The 20,596-nt window shown below is 37.9% G+C and overlaps 1 protein-coding gene across 1 annotated transcript; it reads left to right on the plus strand.

The window, feature by feature from the left end:
- The first annotated feature begins 18,046 nt into the window (after window positions 1–18,046).
- On the plus strand, window positions 18,047–20,596 carry LOC140810205 (uncharacterized). Its single transcript, XM_073168077.1, has 2 exons — window positions 18,047–18,508; window positions 18,575–20,596. Exons 1-2 carry the CDS (start codon window positions 18,047–18,049, stop codon window positions 20,594–20,596), a joined length of 2,484 nt encoding a protein of 827 aa, XP_073024178.1.

Here is a 20,596-nt window from a genome sequence, read left to right on the forward strand (position 1 = left end):
GTGACGTTGACTCTGATACCAATTATAGGACCGAATACTTACTGCTTTACGAAAAGTTATAACTGGTGGTAATGGTGCAACTCAAATATTTAAATCATACAACTTGACAAGCACCACATTTCGATTGTTCCACCCAACAGAGATAATTATGACATTCAACAATAAATTTAAAAAAAAAACAGAGAACCGGGCGAAGACTGTCGAAAAAACATCAATATAGACTAGAACAAACATAACTAAACAAACTTAATGCTCCAAGTTTTACTAGAACACGAATATGCTTATCTAATTTGGACTCTAAAGTCTAAATCTTTATTCTTAAATTTACTAGCTGTCATCTAAATTACGAAAAAAGATATATAAGGTAGTTTCTGACATCTTCCTAGCCTTTTGTATTTGATATTGAGGAAGATGATCATGAAAATTATTTTAGGTCGTGGTTCGGAGGGAATGATTTTAAATTTATAGATTTAAATGTATTTTTATTGTTTAGATAAAGAAATTTAAATTCATTTTCCTTCTTATTTATACTACAATTATACTAACCACAATAAATTTCAGATCTTTAGAATATTGGAGTCATTTGAAATCTATCGTGATACTGATATGTATAAATATACTATAAATAAATAGAAGATGGATTTGAGTTTATTCTATTTAACTAATTTGACAATGAAAATAAATGTGAAATTATGGATTTCGAATGGCTCAATGAAAATGCAAGCTCGAGAGACTTCGAATATAGACCTCTAAAACATCAATCTTAATCGATGATAGAAATTAATGGTGATTTGATAAGTACCACATAACAAATCTTATCAATTCGTCTCAGAAATTTTTCAACATTCCGATAAAAATTGTTTTCCCACCATAAATAAATTTATATATTCGTAAATGTTGTGCAAGACCCGACATGGCGACACATCCTTTAACACAAAAGAGTTCAATTTACCAACGAATAGATCAATAGACCGGCAGACATTTATCAATTCATGTGAGATCGACGACAAAATCCTTGTACCCCAATGTAATAGAAGAAATTCTTTAATGGAGCTATTGCCAATTTTCGAATGTAGGTCCGATGAGTTGAATTATGTCCTAAAATATGACCCATTGGCCTGTGAGACCCATCTCGGAAAATAATCGTTCTCCAACTCCTATGATCCGTGGGCATTGTGGCCTAGCTTTGGGCTTTTATTTCAAAATATTTCATCTAATTTTTTTGAGCGGGTTGTGTTGATAAAATAACAGTCTTTTTAGAGGCGGACCAAAAGATCTGAGCCGTTTGGGTTGCGGGCCAAGATGGGACGGGCCTAAATTGGGCGGGCGGTAGAATTTTATATTTTTAAGTTTTATATAAAAATTGGAATAATTCTCCTGCACCTCCATCACTCTCTTATCTTATTTCTTCCTTATTTTTCTCTTGCGTCTCGCCTCCATCACCATGGTAAAATCTGAATCTCTCTGCTTCTTTTTTTTTTTTTTTTTTTGAAAATGCTATGTTCTCCTCTCTTTTTTGTAATGTTTAACTCAAATTAATCTAGTCAATCAAATACTTAATGGTTTTTAATGCATCTTTTAGAGTCAACTTTTTCTATTGGTACTCATGTGCTCACCAAGTATAAAAGTCGTATCCTTCCTAAAAAAATGCAAGCTCTTATTTGCATACGTGATTATCCATTTATTTAATCGAGTAAAAAAATATCTTTCATACCTTCCTCCATTGGGCCGGGTATTAAAAAAATATCTTTCATACCTTCCTCCATTGGGCCGGGTATTGGATTTTCTGTCGAGTTCGAAGAAAATCTGTCATCTATATTTGCACGCATACATACCAACAATTCATATGTTAACCAGGAAAAAATGGCTAGCACAACATCAGCACAGCATTACACAAGATTTTAGCTATTGAGTTCCATCCACAATGCGTCAAGAATCCTCCAACTGCGACGACATAGGCGAGCACCTTTTCTCGCTGGAAGACTCTATCTTCCCCCGCCTCTGAAAATTCAAGCGGGAGGGTCGTGTTTCTATAAGATTTTTTATAAAATAAATATATAATATGATATATATTTTTTTGGATAATTAATTTAAAAAATTATATAAAGAAGAATAACATTTTATTATTTTTTAAAATCAGGGTTTCTGTGTAATTATTTTGTAAATATAAATAATACTTAGCAATCTTTTAATTTTCTATAAAGTTGTTTATTTTATTTCAGTTTTGGACAGTGCTGTTGGCTTCTTATTCTATCCTATTTCTTTCCACCCAAAGTGTGGCCGCTGTTCATAAAAGCTACTTTTTAAAAAGATAGCAGATAATGTACAGAATTACGTATGGTTAAGATAAAATCTAAGTAATTTCCTACAACAATTTAACTCCCTCACAATTCATTAGTTGCTAATTTATTTGAATATCATTTTGTTTATAAAAAACGAACCTTATTCGAATGTTAATGTAGAAAGAAAAAACAACCTTTTAGACATTATAGAATAGGTTAGGCTTGTGTCTAAAAAACAAGAGTAGGTTCTTTAGGCTATTGACGAATGTCTCTTGATTTGTGTGCATCCGAGTCAGCGCACATTTAACTACGAGGTTCTTTTCATTTTAAAATCTGTCCATTTGTGTGTGTGTGAGTGTGTGTGTGTGTGTGAGCGGAGACTGGAATCCACATTTAATTTTCAGGTACCAAATTGTAATTTGGTGATACTCACCGAAGTGCTCGGTCATCTTATAGAACTCGAGGTGTGGTAAAATTAGGACCATAGAGACAAATCAGATCACCATGTGCCCAAGTGAGGTCGGACCTTCAATTGAGTTCAGATAATGCAAGCTCGGGTAGTATAATGAGATTCAGAGGACAGGGCTTCGCACCATGATCAACTACCCGAACGCCTTGGTATATTTGCCATTTATGGGTTTGTATGTATGGGATCCCATGATTCGATATCATTATATTGTGATGTCTTTCAGTGTACGTAGGGATGATGTGACTAGATCAAGATTGATATGGGTTGTCAGATGTGGCAGTGTTAGGGAGCAGAGCATAAGCAATCATCTTGCCATGAGTAACAATCAAACACTGAAAACAAGGTCATTATTGACTTTTTCTTTATAAATGTTAGGTTTACTTGATATTAATGCATTCAATATTTTTACTGAGAAAACATACTATCTTTATAGACTTTTCTTTGAACTTTTGACTAACTTAAACGTCAGAGTGGTCACGTCGCAAATTCTTCGGTGCTCCACTAACATTCTTTGCTTTTTTAAGAGTTTTTTATGTCCGTGTATTCTCCGCTTGATCTCCAATGTGCCCGAGAATAAATCCATTCGACCCAGTACAATCTGTGAGAACCCGAAATTCCAGCAGTTAGCATTTTACCAAATTCCAGCAGTTAGCATTTTACAGCAGCTAGCATTATTCAGCAGCAATGCCAGCAGCTATTAATATTTCAGAAGCTGGTATTTTTCCAGCAGACATGTATTTTTGAGCGCACAGAATCCAGCAGCAGAAGAGTTCAGTAGCGAGATTCCAGCAGATAGCTACTGATTCTGCTTATGACTTGTAACTGAAGTATTTTTAACATGGAATAAAGGTTGTTAATGGCACATCATGATAGATTATGACCATTAATAGGGAGTTCAACAGTCAGAATTTGGCTTATAAATATCACCATCAAAGCTCTGAAATTGTTGTTACATAAGTCTTGAGTTATCACTTGAAATTAGAGCTAAGAGAGTTCATTTTTCGAAGCTGTAAAATCTAGTAGTGAGAACAAGCAGATTCCAGACTTCCACCGAAATTTCTAGCAATTTACTGTGAGTGAGCTTATGTATTATGTCTTGAAATCAGTTTAATAATTCTTGTTTTAAAGCAAAGTTTCTGTATGTTTGATTTCTGATATCTGATTTTTGAAGCACTGAAACCTAATGAACTAATGGTAGGAATATATATTCTAAATATTTCTGAACTCTGATTTTTTATTCTGGCCTCACCCCTTAGAGGAGAGAACATATAGGGGACTGATTTCAGTTTAGCCATGAAATTCACAAACGTGCTCAGTGCTTACTTGCTAATTTCTGAATTTTGTTCTGAATACTGATTCCTGTTCTTAAAGTAAGAGTTTTCTGTATATTATTTTGTATTACTATTTCTGTTAAAATAGTTTCGAAAACTGGGAGTTATTCCCGCCCCCGCTTATTGAGTGACAACCATATCACTCACCCACCAAACCATCTCAGATAAGAACGAGGAAAAAATGTTAGAAGAAGATGAGCAGGCTCAATTCTGGGCTGGTGAAGAAGACTGTTGTTCTCAGTATTATTTATGTTATTTCCGCTGCATCTGTTAAGACGTTTTTATGTTTGGTTTTACATTTCCGCTGTAAAACATTAGTTATTTGAGTTGTAACAGATAATGAATTATTCAGTATTATGAATAAAAGACTGGTTTCTGAATTTTGTACTTCTGAGGCTTGTTGTTTTCGAATGTAAATTGGAGAGCAACGCCGACACCAACCCCCGTCTCGGGGTGTGACACAATCACCCACTAAGCTCAAACCGATTACTGGTCAATATCATTGGCTCCGTCTGTGGGAAACTAGATCTAAGGCGTAGATATGGTTTCTACATGAAAATCAACCTAGAGGGATGGTTCCAAAAGAGACTCCTCGGATCAGAGGTTCCTAGGGAAATCCACCACCTCAACAAACTTTTATGATCAACCAAGAACAATTAACCCAATGGATAGCAACAGCTGTCCAAAAATCCATGATGGATGAGTTACATCCTAGCAGCATTTGTGTTTAAAACAAAGAGGGGTCCGAGGATGAGTCCTCTTCTCGAGACAAGATCAATAAGGAAGAAAGTTCCTAAGTGTGCTCCAAGTCCCTTACCATGGCCAAGGAACCAGAAAACATAAGAAAGAAAGTGAAGAATCTGGAAGGACATGCCGGTCCTCAAAGGCCCTCCAAGTCCAACAAAAACCGTGCCTTTTTTCCACTCATATAGTGAATGAGCCCCTTCCCGCCGATTACAAATATGCAAAAATCAGGAAGTAATATGGAAACATATCCCAAGGAACACTTGGCCCAGTTAAAAAATACGGTCATGTTACACTGTTATGATGACAAGATAAAGTGTAAGGCTTTCCTGACCACGTTGGTTGATTTAGCCCAATGTTGGTTTGATAAAGTCAAGCCTCAAAGCATACAATCTTTTGACTGCTTCAAGAGCATTTTCTTGGATCAATTCAGTAGCAGCAAGAGATATAAGAAGATTGCTTTCAGTCTGTTTGAAGTAAAACAGGGTAGGGAGGAATTATTACGAGCATAATCTGCAAATTCAACAAAGTATCTTTGGAAGTACCTTCATGCGCCCCCGGAAACCAAGATTACCGCCTTCACACAGGGACTCCAGGAAGAGAACTTCTTCTGATCCTTGATAAAAAAAACTGTCGTGAGAATTTGAAGATATATTTTCTCGGGCAGAGAAATATATCAACATGGAAGAGGCCTAGAGGCAGTAGAGGGAGGCAATGAATAAAGAAAGGGCTGATCGACCGGGTAGAATCGAAGAACGATCATAAAAATATAACCTTGAAAATACCAAAAGATTAGGCGATGCATTTTTTTGAGGGGCAGAAAATTTTGTAAAGGTCGGGGAAAGTCCCTTACTTTGGGAGTAATCAAGATGATCTCGGGAGGATCTACAGATGATGATTCCAACCTGGCTCGTAAGGCGTGGAGCCGGCGAGAAAGCTTGGGGCTGGAAAACTTGAGGAGGGAAGATGAACCAACCATCAGTTTTGACCATCTGGATTTGCAAGGCGTCAGTCTGCCTCATTATGATGTCTTGGTCATCCAATCCAAAATTAAAAATTATGATATCAGGTGGGTGTTCGTGAATTTAGATGGCTAATGTGATATTCCAAGAAGTCCTGGACCAGATGGACTTTAAGGGTTACAGTTTGGAACCACTAGAGACCACTCTTTTTGATTTCGCTGGTCATATGGTATGTCCAAAGAGAGAGATTGTGCTTCCTTTAACAGTCGAGGCTGGAGATTTAAGAAAATAAGTCATGACCACCTTCATTATGGTTAGTGCACCCTCTTCATACAACATTATCCTGGGAAGGCCGGCTATGAACACCCTCAAGGCCATCGCTTCCACTTATCATCAGAAGATTAAATTCCTAGTAAGGGGCATGGTCGGAGAGATCCGGGGAGATCAGCCCTCATCCTGCAAATGATATGTTGAAACTATCTAGGTGGAAAAGAAGAGAGCAAGAAAGGAAGGGTATGAAAAAAAAAGTAGGAGGAGAAAGGGAAGCTCACTCGCTTGAAGAAGTGTAAGCGGTAATGGTGGAGGGACATGAGGAAATGATCTTGGTTCCCGATCAACACGAGAAAGTCACCAGAGTGGCCTGAGACCTGGAGCCTTTTATCCAGGCCTGATTATGGATTTGTCTACATCATAATGCCGATATCTTTGTGTGATCCCTTTTTGAGTTAATCAAGATCCCAACCCATGTAGCTGAGCATACATTGAATACCCTACCGGTATCCCGACCTGTGTTACAAAAGAAAAGACACTTTGGTCCTGAAAAGACATGGTGATAGCGGAGCAGGCGCAGGAGCTGTTAAAAGCCGGGCAAGTCTGAGAATTTCAAATCCCCACTTGGTTGTCAAATGTGGTCCTAGTCCAAAAGCTACAGGACAACGTAGAATATATGTGGATTTCAGGGATTTAAATAAAGCATGTCCTAAGGACTGCTATCCCTTGTCCTGAATTGATTAGATGGTGGAGTCCACCTCAGGGTATGAATTATTTGAGTTTTATGGCTGCATATCAGAGATATCATCAAATCCCCTTGGCACGGGACGATCAAAATAAGGTCAGCTTCACAACCTCATGTGGTACATTTTGTTATGCCGGCATGCTAAGATTTTTGAGAAACAGGCTGAGAGGAACATTGAAGTATATGTGGATGATATCCTTATTAAGTCTAAGGAGTTGTTTTGTTTTATCTCAGATATCGAAGAAACTTTCTCAACTCTCAGATGGCATGGGGTCAGATTAAACCCACTCAAGTGCGTGTTTGGGGTCAAGAGTGGAAAGTTTATCAGATTCATGATCACAGGCCGGAACGCTGCCCTGTCCTGCTTTATATTGAGATCGACACATCGGAGTTATCATTTTTTTCAAATATTGAGAAAAGATAAGAGACTTGGATGAAATGCCAAAGTTGTGCCAAAGTTGAACAAGTCTTCAAGGACCTGAAAAATCATCTGGCCGGGTTGCCCATCTTGGTGAAGCCCAGGCAGGGAGAAAAGTTGTGGATCTACTTGGCTGCCACCAAGCACGCTGTCAGCTCGGTCCTTATCTGAGACAAGGAACAGACCAGAATCCATATATTATGTAATCCACGCCCTCAAAAGACATGAGCTAAGATATACCAAGCTTGAAAATATAGCTTTAGCTCTGGTCATTACTACGAGGAAGTTGAGAACCTACTTTCTGTCTCATCCTATTATCGTCCTCGCAAATAGTCTAAATTTTTTTGATGCATTAATGAGGGGTGGAGGTGGTAGCCACCAGCCCCTCAATTTTTTTTAGCACAATTAAGAAATTTAAATTTGAAAGAAAAAAGAATATAGTTAATTTTAACGTGGTTCGGTCTAATCTACCTACATTCACAGAGTCACGCCCAGCTGTCAAACAAATACACTAAATATAAACAGTTACAACCACAAAAGATCTTATTCAAATAAAACACTCCCTATTTCCTAATGATGCATATATGATGAACATATTCAGTAAACTTCACTTGATGAGTAATTCGTCTTGATCGAACTCCCTACGATAATATGGGGATATAAATATTACTCGCACTATGTTTTAACTTTTAATATAACATATTAAATTGATCCTCTGATAGATCTCACACATACTTTTTATTTTTAATTTAATTGATCAATGGAATGTGTTTTATTAATTAAAACATAGAAAATTGTTACTTCAGATGATGCAGCAAAATGCTTGTCATTTTTTTCCATTAACTTTGATATGGAGTAAATTTATGTTGACTGTTTCTGCAAATGGCTGAGCATGTTTTGATTTGCGAACTCTAAGAAGTACTTGAAATAATTAAAGAACGTATTTCGAGGCATTTCCAGTATGACAAGCACATATTCTTGCCATGTCTTGTATTGTGAATTCCATTTAGAGCACACCTAACAAGAAATTGTACGATGTTGTGATAAAATTAGGCTAAATAATTTTCGTTGGGATCATAGTTGGGGCAATAGAGCAGTAGAAAATTTGCCAGCAGAATATACATATATTTATTAATGTGATCAGTATACAAATTCATCAATGAAAAATATATTTTTATATAAATAATTATTAATGATTAAAAATATAAAATATATTATTTGTTTGTTTATAGAAATTATAAATATATTATTATTTTTATTTAAAAATATGGACGGAATATTAAACTCTCGCTATTTTGTAAACTATTTTATATAAAAAAATAATTAACTTAGTGACGACTTTTGATTAAAACATTGTCATTTGCGACGAAATTTGAAAAAAAACTATCGTCATTTGCAACGGTTGTGAAGGGAAATATTGTTCTCCAAGTTTTCGATTGATATAGTTAATTATTTCCCTAGTATATTTTTCCTTATTGTTTTGATTGAGTAAATATTTGATTTGATTTTGCCTTCCTTAGATAATGAGATATTAAAAGATCTAGTGAATTGATAAGATATGATTTCAATGTTTAAAAAGAGTTTATTCCTAATAAAACTCTTACTTTCCTTGCTTAAAAGGTTCCCTTATGAGATAAGGCTCTCATCTATAAAAAGGAAAACCTAGGACGTTGAAGGTGGCCGTTTTCTACTCGAAGTAATACGCACACTCTGCACGCTCTGAATCTGAGAGAAAATCACTGTCAAACGTTGCTGCTTTGAAGACTGCCGATAGCAAGTGTTGCCGTGAATGTTGGGAACATCTCCAGACAACATCTGTGCAGAAGTTGACTGAAGATTGTTTTTCGTGGATTCCCTTTTTGGCTCATGTTTTGCTTTCTTGTTTTAGTTTTTTTTATTCTGGTTATTTGTTTTTAAAAAGCATTTGTTTTCTCAACTTGTTGAGGAAATTGATTTTTGTGAAAATCACTAGTGATAGGTTTTTGAGTAAACATTTTGGTTTTCTAGTGATTAATTTTTGCCATAAGGCACCGCACAAGTATTTATACTTGTGCATATTTAATCTTGTCCATCTATTTATTTAAAGTGAATTTGTGTTATTAATTTTCCGCTGCATGTAGATGTTGTCCGAGATGTTGTAACATCTGGCACAACATTTAATTCTGATAAAACACGAATTTATACATCATATTATGATATTTTTATTATTTGTTATATCTGTCGGACAAAATAATCCTAACAAGTGGTATCAGAGCCAACTCTTGATATACTAAGTGCTGATTCTGGTTTTTGTTTTGTTTGACAGAAATATTCAATGGACATTACGTTTGCAAGTGCAGCACTTCGACAACCAGTCCTTGATGGTACTAATTACAGCTTATGGAAGGTCAAGATAAGATACTACATAAAATCCCTAGATGAACGGGCGTGGCAGCGTGTCATCAACGGATGGACTCCACCAGTCGCAACAGATCAAGAGGGGGACAATCGACCAAAGCCTGAAAATGACTGGACTGCTGATGAAGTGCAAAATTCAAACCATAACTCAAAGGCTTTGAATTCTATATTCACATCGGTTGATATGAACATGTTCAGTTTAATCACAAACTGTACTTCGGCTAAAAGTGCATGGGATATCCTTCAATGTCATTGTGAAGGGTCTGAGAGTGTGAGACGAACCAGACTAAGGATGCTTACTTCCAAATTCGAGATGATGAGTGTCACACCCTTACTCTATACTTGACATGATTAATGATACTTATACTTGTAATCAAAATAAGGTTTGAATGATATAACTATATTATGAATCAAATCAAACAAGGGGCATCACTTTGACGGTTTGTAAAAATTTTGGCATGATGTCCCTATATTTTGTATAAGCCCAAACCAAGCAACAACATTCATATATACATAGACACAAACTCAACTCAAGCAACAACATCAACCCATATATATATAATCGTATTCTTACATACAAACATATTCTGTACCATCATACCCCTAGACATAAACATTGTAAAACTTGTTTCAAACCCAAACATTCAATTCATTATAATACATATGCGGAAGCTATACAATAAGAAGCCCGGTTCTTGTCGAGGTGAGGCACGTCACTAGCATCCATTGGCGAACCGGCATCCTACGCATCTTCACTACCTGATCCTGTAATACATGAGCTACGTGAGTTTATAAACTCAATAAGTTGGCACTTGTACGTATCAATATGCATCGAAGGAACATACATATCAAGTCGTGATCAACAATGAATCTTAAAAACATGTCATACCGTAGCATATATTCAATGTTCATTTTTGTACTTGAGCCTCATTAGTTGACCTGTACTACCGTGCTTGCTTTATTATATAGCTACTACTGTGTTGGACGTCAGGGAGCAACCTTTGGCAACCCCACGCCCCATGAACATATATTGGCCAATAGCTTTGGTGGACTTAAAACCACCCATGATGTCAACAAGCTCTATATCATGTAAAAATCAGTCATTTTCCTTTCATGTTCATGTTCTTGTTCTTGACATAGCACCCATCTTCAATATTCATGAGTTCCTTACATATTTAATACATAACAATGGAATATAGTGCTATGTTTCAACAATAAATATACTAACAATGTACATATATCAATAATCAATGAGAATCATTTGAAATCATAATATTACTCATGTATTACTTCAAGAACATGCCAACTTACAGTCCAATCGTATGAATACTTGTTTGAGACGATGTTTCTCGCTCCTATACTGTCAAATATACCAATATTTCAGTCACTATTGCATAAACTAGATGAAAATCATTCCTTTATTGTCACCTACATGTACCATAACTAAAAGAGAAGAAAACTTACACCCTTATGAAGTTCTTGTGATGGAGAACCAAAATCTAACTTCAAAACTTTGAAAGGAATGAAGAAAGAAGCTTTGGAGGATGTTTTCTAGATTTTTCTCTCGAGCTTTTGCTGTTAAGGAATGGAAAATACTGAAGAAATGGTTTAGAAACTCGATGCTTATCTTCTTATATATTCGGCGGCGCTCGGGCGGTCATTTTCTACCGCCCGAGCGCGGAATGTTCTGTCAAAAAGGTGCAGTTTTCGTGCACTGGCGCTCGAGCGGTCATTTTCTACCGCTCGAGCGCCATATGTTCTGTAAATTTCGTGAACCATTAGTGTACCGGCGCTCGGGCGGTAGAATCTTACCGCTCGGGCGCCACTTGTTCTGCCTCTGCGCAACACTTCGTCAAAGATTGCTCCGGAAACGTCTCTCCCGTTCATAAGTTGGAAAAGTGGTAAACTAGGAAGTTGTAGCTCTATGTCTTGGCTTGAATCTCCCACTGGTTTTAGGTCATTTGGAGGTCTGAGTAAAAAGTTATGCCCATTCTCCCAACATGTGTCATTGTAGGAGTGACGATACACACAACTCATTTCGGGGCGTTTTTGGCTTGTCTTCCACAATGATTTGGACAAAACCCAAAACGTGAAAGTTGTAGCATTATATCTTAGCTTTCTAACGGTTAAGGCCTCACATGATTTGGATCAATATTCAAATCATTATGCTAAAACCCGTACGAACTACCATATTTACTTCTCATTTCCCACAATCATCACGTGAAATCTAATGAGCTAAATAACTACATAATAAATGACGTAAACGCATTATTATCATTTGTACGAGTAACCGGGCATTACAATTCTCCCCTCCTTCAAAGAATTTCGTCCTCGAAATTTGACGTACCATATAGTTTGGGATATCTCTGTTGAATCTCGTCTTCGCGTTCCCAAGTTGCTTTTTCGATTGCATGATTTCGCCATAACAGTTTCACCAAGGGTATTTCCTTGCCTCGTAACACTTTTGATTTCCTATCGAGGATTTGGACCTGTCGTTCTTCATATGAGAGATTCGAAGCTAGCTCCAATGGTTCGTAATGAAGAACGTGAGAAGGATTGGCCAAATACTTTCGTAGCAAGGAAACGTGAAAAACATTGTGAACATTTGACAAGTTCGGAGGTAAAACAACTCGGTAGGCTCTGTCTCCTATTCTTTCCAAGATTTCAAATGGACCGATATATCTTGGACTCAATTTTCCCTTCTTACCAAAACGCAAAATGCCCTTCAATGGTGATATCTTTACAAATACATGGTCACCACCCTGAAATTCCAATCGATGACGTCGCACATCAGCATAGCTTTTCTGTCGACTCTGGGCAGTGTGCATTCTTTCTCTGATCTTGGTTACCAATTCAGCTGTCTGTTGTACCAATTCAGGGCCTAACAATTTCCTTTCTCCTATTTCATCCCAATGTACTGGAGATCGACATTTTCTACCATATAAAGCAGTATATGGTGCCATTCCAATGCTTGACTGATAGCTATTGTTATATGTAAACTCAGCCAACGGTAGTTTACTGTCCCAACTACCTGGGAAGTCAATAGTACATGCCCTCAACATATCTTCTAAGATCTGATTCACTCGTTCTGATTGTCCATCAGTTTGAGGGTGAAATGCTGTGCTGAATGCCAATCGAGTTCCCATAGCATGATGCAAGCTTTTCCAAAATGCAGATGTAAATTTTGGATCTCTATCTGATACAATGGACACTGGGATACCATGAAGCCTCACTATCTCCTTGATGTATTCTTCAGCATATTGATTCATCGTGTATGTGGTCTTCACCGGAAGAAAGTGAGCTGATTTTGTAAGTCGATCCACAATAACCCATATAGCATTGAATCCTCTTTGTGTTCTTGGCAAACCAAGGATGAAATCCATTGTAATATGCTCCCATTTCCATTCAGGAATGGGTAGTGGTTTCAGAAGTCCTGCTGGTCTTTGATGTTCAATCTTGACCTGTTGACAAGTTAGACATTGTGCAACAAATTGAGCAATGTCCTTTTTCATACCTGGCCACCAAAATAATGGTTTCAAATCCTTGTACATTTTCGTGCCTCCTGGATGGATCGAATAGGGAGTAGCATGAGCATCAATAAGAATGTCGTTCCTGATCGTTCCTTGTTTTGGTACACATAGCCTCCCTCGATATGTCCATATTCCTTCCCCATCCAATTCAAAGTTCAAATTTCCTTTTTCTTCATCTCGCTGCCTCAATTGTTGTAATTCATTATCTGTGTTTTATTCGACCTTAATCCTGTCTGCAAGCGTTGGTCGAACCATAAGAGATGATAGATGAATTGCAGCTCCCTTTGGAATAACATCAAGTTTCAAGTTCTGCAAATCCCATAGGATTTGTTCTTGTACTTGCATTGCAGCAATAGAACTGGACTTTCGACTTAACGCATCTGCAACAACATTGGCTTTGCCTGGATGATAATTAATAACACAATCGTAATCCTTCACCAATTCCAACCAACGTCGTTGTCTCATATTCAGTTCTTTTTGCGTGAATAAGTATTTTAGACTCTTGTGGTCCGTGTAAATTTCACACCGTTCACCATACAGATAATGGCGCCATATTTTCAATGCAAATACCACTGCTGCCAGTTCTAAATCATGTGTGGGATAGTTCTTTTCATATTCTTTCAATTGCCTAGAGGCATAAGCAATCACCTTCCCGTGTTGCATCAAGACTGCTCCTAAACCTTGTTTCGAAGCATCACTGTACACTACAAAATCTCCTGATCCTTGTGGAATAGCAAGGACCGGTGCTGATGTCAATTTTGCCTTTAACTCTTGAAAACTGCGATCACATGCTTCATCCCATACAAATCTCACATTCTTTCGAGTTAAAGCAGTCAAAGGCAATGCTATCTTAGAAAATCCCGCTATAAACCGACGGTAATAACCAGCTAGCCCAAGAAAACTGCGTACCTCGGTAACAGTGGTAGGTCGTAGCCAGTTATTAACAGCTTCAATCTTACTTGGATCCACTGATATGCCTTCTTTTGAAATGATATGACCCAAGAATGCTACTTGTTCAAGCCAAAATTCACATTTCTTCCATTTGGCATATAAATGTTTATCCTTCAAAGTCTGCAAAACTAATTGCAAATGTTCTCGATGCTCCTCTACAGTTCGTGAGTAGATTAAAATATCATCTATAAACACAATCACGAACTTGTCTAGGAATGGCTTGAAAATTCTGTTCATTAGATCCATAAATGCAGCTGGTGCATTCGTTAGTCCAAATGGCATTACAAGAAATTCATAATTCCCGTACCTGGTTCGGAAGGCAGTCTTAGAAATATCATCTGACTTCACTTTTAATTGATGATAGCCTGATCGTAAATCAATCTTCGAAAAGATGGCAGCTCCTTGTAATTGATCAAACAAATCATCAATTTTGGGGAGTGGATACTTATTCTTGATTGTCACTTTGTTCAACTCCCTATAATCGATACACAGACGGAGGGTACCGTCTTTCTTTTTAACAAACAAAACAGGTGCACCCCACGGTGAAAAGCTCGGTCTAATAAACCCTTTATCAAGCAACTCCTGTAACTGTTCTTTCAGTTCTTTCATTTCTATAGGAGCTAATCGATAAGGAGCTTTGGAGATCGAATGAGTTCCTGTCACAACATTAATTACAAATTCGATCTCTCTATCTGGGGGTAAGCCTGTTACATCATCAGGAAATACTTCTGGAAATTCACAAACGACATCTGTATCTTTTAGTTCACGAACCGGTGGATCAATAACTAAAACAGATGTTAATATCCTTGACACCCCTTCTGTAATAATTTACAAGCCTTCATACAAGAGATTATCCGAAGAGGTAAGGATATACCTGCACTTGCTACTGTGAATGGTTCAGCTCCTACTGGTGAAAACTTGATCATCTTCAGGCCACAGTCAATATTAACTCTGTACTTCGAGAGCATTCCCAATATCACATCAAAATCGTTCATTTTCAAAACAATCAATTCAGCATACATCTGATGGCCTTGGACATATATTGGACATCCTCGCACAATCTGATATGTCTGTAATTCTTGTCCGGAAGGTAAGGCTATGGCGAGTTGTGTCTCTAGTGTACTTGCTGTAATGCCCAGTATCGGTGATCATCGATGTATCCGCATCCACTTCTTCTTTGGTCATGGAAAAAAGGCGTCCCTGTACTTTCTCAAAACTTCCTGGACAATTCTTGGCGAGATGTCCTGGCTTCTTGCAACGATAACAGACATTAGAACCCTGCATACACTCCCCGCCATGGAGTTTGCCACATTTAGGACAAGGTGGCCTGTCCTGTTCTTTACGTGGAGGGGGACCCTTGCTACGGGGTTCCTCTGGTCGAGCACCTTTGCTATCGGTCTTTTTGCCTTGTCCCGTTCCTTGGCTCTTTTGAAAGTACTGTTGCCTTCGTTGTTGCCTGTCTATGTCAATGTCATGTTCATCTTGTTCTGCCATAAGTGCTCTTTCTACTATCTCCCCGTATGTAGCAACTTTCGACATTCGTACATCTCTTTTAATTTCCGAGCGAAGTCCTCGCATGAAATGTTCGCCCTTACTGGTGTCATCTATCGGTCGTGGTGCACTGCCCTCACCTTCGACTGCGGAGGCCTTGCCCTTAGATGACTCTCCTTCATGTACTTTACGTTTCGGTGGCATCGTCGCTTATCTTAACCTACATGTAGGATACATAGACACATAACTTAGCTTAAACTATGGGACACAAAGATACTTACTTGCCGAGTTCCCCATGCGTGGATGAAGTGCAGTGTCTTCCCTGTCGAAGAACCGTGGGCTCTGATACCATAAAAATTGTCACACCCTTACTCTATACTTGACATGATTAATGATACTTATACTTGTAATCAAAATAAGGTTTGAATGATATAACTATATTATGAATCAAATCAAACAAGGGGCATCACTTTGACGGTTTGTTAAAATTTTGGCATGATGTCCCTATATTTTGTATAAGCCCAAACCAAGCAACAACATTCATATATACATAGACACAAACTCAACTCAAGCAACAACATCAACCCATATATATATAATCGTATTCTTACACACAAACATATTCTGTACCATCATACCCCTAGACATAAACATTGTAAAACTTGTTTCAAACCCTAACATTCAATTCATTATAATACATATGCGGAAGCTATACAATAAGAAGCCCGGTTCTTGTCGAGGTGAGGCACGTCACTAGCATCCATTGGCGAACCGGCATCCTACGCATCTTCACTACCTGATCCTGTAATACATGAGCTACGTGAGTTTATAAACTCAATAAGTTGGCACTTGTACGTATCAATATGCATCGAAGGAACATACATATCAAGTCGTGATCAACAATGAATCTTAAAAACATGTCATACCGTAGCATATATTCAATGTTCATTTTTGTACTTGAGCCTCATTAGTTGACCTGTACTACCGTGCTTGCTTTATTATATAGCTACTACTGTGTTGGACGTCAGGGAGCAACCTTTGGCAACCCCACGCCCCATGAACATATATTGGCCAATAGCTTTGGTGGACTTAAAACCGCTCATGATGTCAACAAGCTCTATATCATGTAAAAATCAGTCATTTTCCTTTCATGTTCATGTTCTTGTTCTTGACATAGCACCCATCTTCAATATTCATGAGTTCCTTACATATTTAATACATAACAATGGAATATGGTGCTATGTTTCAACAGTAAATATACTAACAATGTACATATATCAATAATCAATGAGAATCATTTGAAATCATAATATTACTCATGTATTACTTCAAGAACATGCCAACTTACAGTCCAATCGTATGAATACTTGTTTGAGACGATGTTTCTCGCTCCTATACTGTCAAATATACCAATATTTGAGTCACTATTGCATAAACTAGATGAAAATCATTCCTTTATTGTCACCTACATGTACCATAACTAAAAGAGAAGAAAACTTACACCCTTATGAAGTTCTTGTGATGGAGAACCAAAATCTAACTTCAAAACTTTGAAAGGAATGAAGAAAGAAGCTTTGGAGGATGTTTTCTAGATTTTTCTCTCGAGCTTTTGCTGTTAAGGAATGGAAAATACTGAAGAAATGGTTTAGAAACTCGATGCTTATCTTCTTATATATTCGGCGGCGCTCGGGCGGTCATTTTCTACCGCCCGAGCGCGGAATGTTCTGTCAAAAAGGTGCAGTTTTCGTGCACTGGCGCTCGGGCAGTCATTTTCTACCGCTCGAGCACCATATGTTCTGTAAATTTCGTGAACCATTAGTGTACCGGCGCTCGGGCGGTAGAATCTTACCGCTCGGGCGCCACTTGTTCTGCCTCTGCGCAACACTTCGTCAAAGATTGCTCCGGAAACGTCTCTCCCGTTCATAAGTTGGAAAAGTGGTAAACTAGAAAGTTGTAGCTCTATGTCTTGGCTTGAATCTCCCACTGGTTTTAGGTCATTTGGAGGTCTGAGTAAAAAGTTATGCCCATTCTCCCAACATGTGTCATTGTAGGAGTGACGATACACACAACTCACTTCGGGGCGTTTTTGGCTTGTCTTCCACAATGATTTGGACAAAACCCAAAACGTGAAAGTGTTAGCATTATATCTTAGCTTTCTAACGGTTAAGGCCTCACATGATTTGGATCAATATTCAAATCATTATGCTAAAACCCGTACGAACTACCATATTTACATCTCATTTCCCACAATTTCCATTACACTATCATTACCTACACATCTTACTCTAACTATTTAGACATATATTCATTCTCAATATACCATGGGCAATATAAAAGTCATGTTCAATCTCAATATTGATACCTCAATCATCACGTGAAATCTAATGAGCTAAATAACTACATAATAAACGACGTAAACGCATTATTATCATTTGTACGAGTAACCGGGCATTACAATGAGGATGGAAGAAACTGAATGCATACGTCGTCTACGGGAGATTGCTAATGAGACATTCAGTGCTGGAGAATCTATCTCCAGTGAGCGTCTAATAAGCAAAATCCTCTGTTCTCTGCCTGAAAGATTCAATATAAAAATCTGCGCAACAGATGAAGCTAAGGACATGTCTAAGATGTCAGTGGAAGATCTTATCAGCTCACTACGCACGTTTGAGATGAATCTGGACATGCAAAAGAAGGATAAAGGGAAAAAAATTGCACTTCAAGCCTCTAATGACTCCTACAATGAACTTCTTCAAATATCTCAGGAAGTCAATGATTCTGATCTTTGCGAGGATTCTATCTCTTTTATCACAAAAAAATTTGGTGATTATTTGAAAAGAATCCGGGAAAAGAAAAAGGATGCACAACCTTCTAAATCTCCTAGCCTCCCTGAAAAGCCACAAGGGTTCCCTGCGAAGGTACAAATTCAAACTAGGAACGAAGGCAAGTGACAATTCAAATCAAGGAAGTTTGATTCGGTGTAGTGTAGAGAATGCCAAGGGTTCGGCCACTACGCAAATGAGTGTGCAAACAGATTACGCAAGAACAAAGGCTACAATGCATCCCTTAGCGATGAAGAATCTGATCTTGAGGAGAAGTCCACTGATGAAGACAATCAAACCTCCCTGACTGCACTACTAACAGAAACCCGCTGGTTACAAGTGAATCCCTCAGGTGTTGCCCTAGGTGTTGCTACACCTGGCTGCAACATTTGTGTAAAATCAGTCTGTTTCAACTCTATAGTTTCTGAAAACTTGAATGAAGATGATCTGGAGGTTGACGGTGAAGAACTTACTCTTGAAAATGTCCAGGAGCTTTATGAAGAACTGTTTGAAGATTGGACCAAAAGAAACAAGCTTAATGCAAATCTGGTGAAAGAAAATGTCGAACTAAAATCGGTGGTGAAAGAAAATGCTGATCTAAAAGTAGTGGTTGCTAAACTTGAGGTAATTTTGAGCAAAAAGGATTTGGAACTTGGAAAGACCAGAGAAGATCTTCAAAAAGCAACTGAAACCTTGTCCAAATTTAACACAAGCTCATCCAAGCTTGAATCCATTCTTCTGATGGGAAGAGATGACAAGAAAGGCTTAGGGTTCAAGGACAGTGTGTATGAAACAGGTGAATCTTCCAAGCCTACTGTCTTTGTGAAAGGAAAGGCAGATACATCTCCACAACTTCAATCCAAGTCTCCCATCAAAAGCTCTCCTCAAATAAAACAACCTTCGGCACCAATTTATAATAGAAGAAAACGAAGGTATGTATGTCATTACTGCTTTAAGCCTGGTCATATCAGGCCCTACTGTTTTAAACTCAAGGATGACTGCATGAATCGAAAGTCGAGCAGGATGTTGCTCCAAATGTTGTCCAACACTTCCCGCAACATTTCTCACCATCGACCTACAGTAAGACAAATTTGGGTACCAAAGGTAACTCAATGTAATGTTGTCTATACTTCATTGAAAACTAATACTGCAGGTCATTGGTACTTTGATAGTGGAAGCTCACGCCACATGACGGGTTCTAAAGATCATCTAATCGATTATGTTGAAGAAAAGTGTGGTAGAGTGACCTATGGAGGGGGAGAAAAAGGAAGAATTGTAGGAAAGGGTACACTGAATGTTGAAGGACTGCCAAGGCTTCACAATGTGCTTCATGTTGAAGGATTGAATTCAAATTTGATAAACATAAGCCAACTATGTGATGATAATTTTTTTGTTAAATTTGATAAACATAACTGTGAAGTCTTTGATGAATCGAATGTGTGTATTATGACAGGTACAAGGTCCTCAGACAACTGCTACCAAATAGGAGAAGACCTTTCATGCAAACATGTGCAAATCACCGAACTTGACCTTTGGCATAAAAAACTCGGACATGCTAATTTCAAAACCCTGAAAAACTTGAGTAAGTACGATGCAGTAAGAGGTATGCCTAATCTCTCTTCTGGTATACCATATGTGTGCGGTGACTGTCAAAAAGGGAAAGAGACTCACGTGTCACATCCAGTGTTGCCAACACCTGGGACAACACGTTGTCTTGAATTACTACACATAGATCTTATGGGTCCTATGGAAGTTGAGAGCCTCGGAGGTAAGAAATACTCTTTTGTGTGTGTTGATGACTTCTCCCATTTTTCATGGGTTAATTTTATTAAAGAGAAGTCAGATACGTTCGAAGTATTCAAAAATTTGATCACAAGAATCACTAACCTCCACAGTCTGAAGATAAGAAGGATTAGAACTGATCACGGTAAGGAATTTGAAAATCGCTCATTCTCATCCTTCTGTGACAAGAAAGGTATTTCTCATGAATTCTCAGCACCAAAAACACCACAACAAAATGGCATTTCCGAACGTAAGAACAGGACTTTGCAAGAAATGGCAAGAGTAATGCTAACTTCAAAGAACCTTGCAAAGCGTTTTTGGGCAGAAGCCCTTAACACAGCTTGTCATATTTCAAATAGGGTGTATCTAAGGAGTGGATCAACCATGACCTCTTATGAATAA

Source organism: Primulina eburnea, chromosome 13, assembly GCF_022965805.1.
Source record: "Primulina eburnea isolate SZY01 chromosome 13, ASM2296580v1, whole genome shotgun sequence".
In the NCBI taxonomy this organism is placed as follows: domain Eukaryota; kingdom Viridiplantae; phylum Streptophyta; class Magnoliopsida; order Lamiales; family Gesneriaceae; genus Primulina; species Primulina eburnea.

Bases quoted from the DNA above. Each gene is read 5' to 3' on its own strand.
- LOC140810205 (XM_073168077.1), top strand. From the start codon at position 18,047: ATGAGGATGGAAGAAACTGAATGCATACGTCGTCTACGGGAGATTGCT. The intron at 18,509-18,574 runs GTACAAATTCAA...GATTCGGTGTAG, and splicing joins CACAAGGGTTCCCTGCGAAG to TGTAGAGAATGCCAAGGGTT.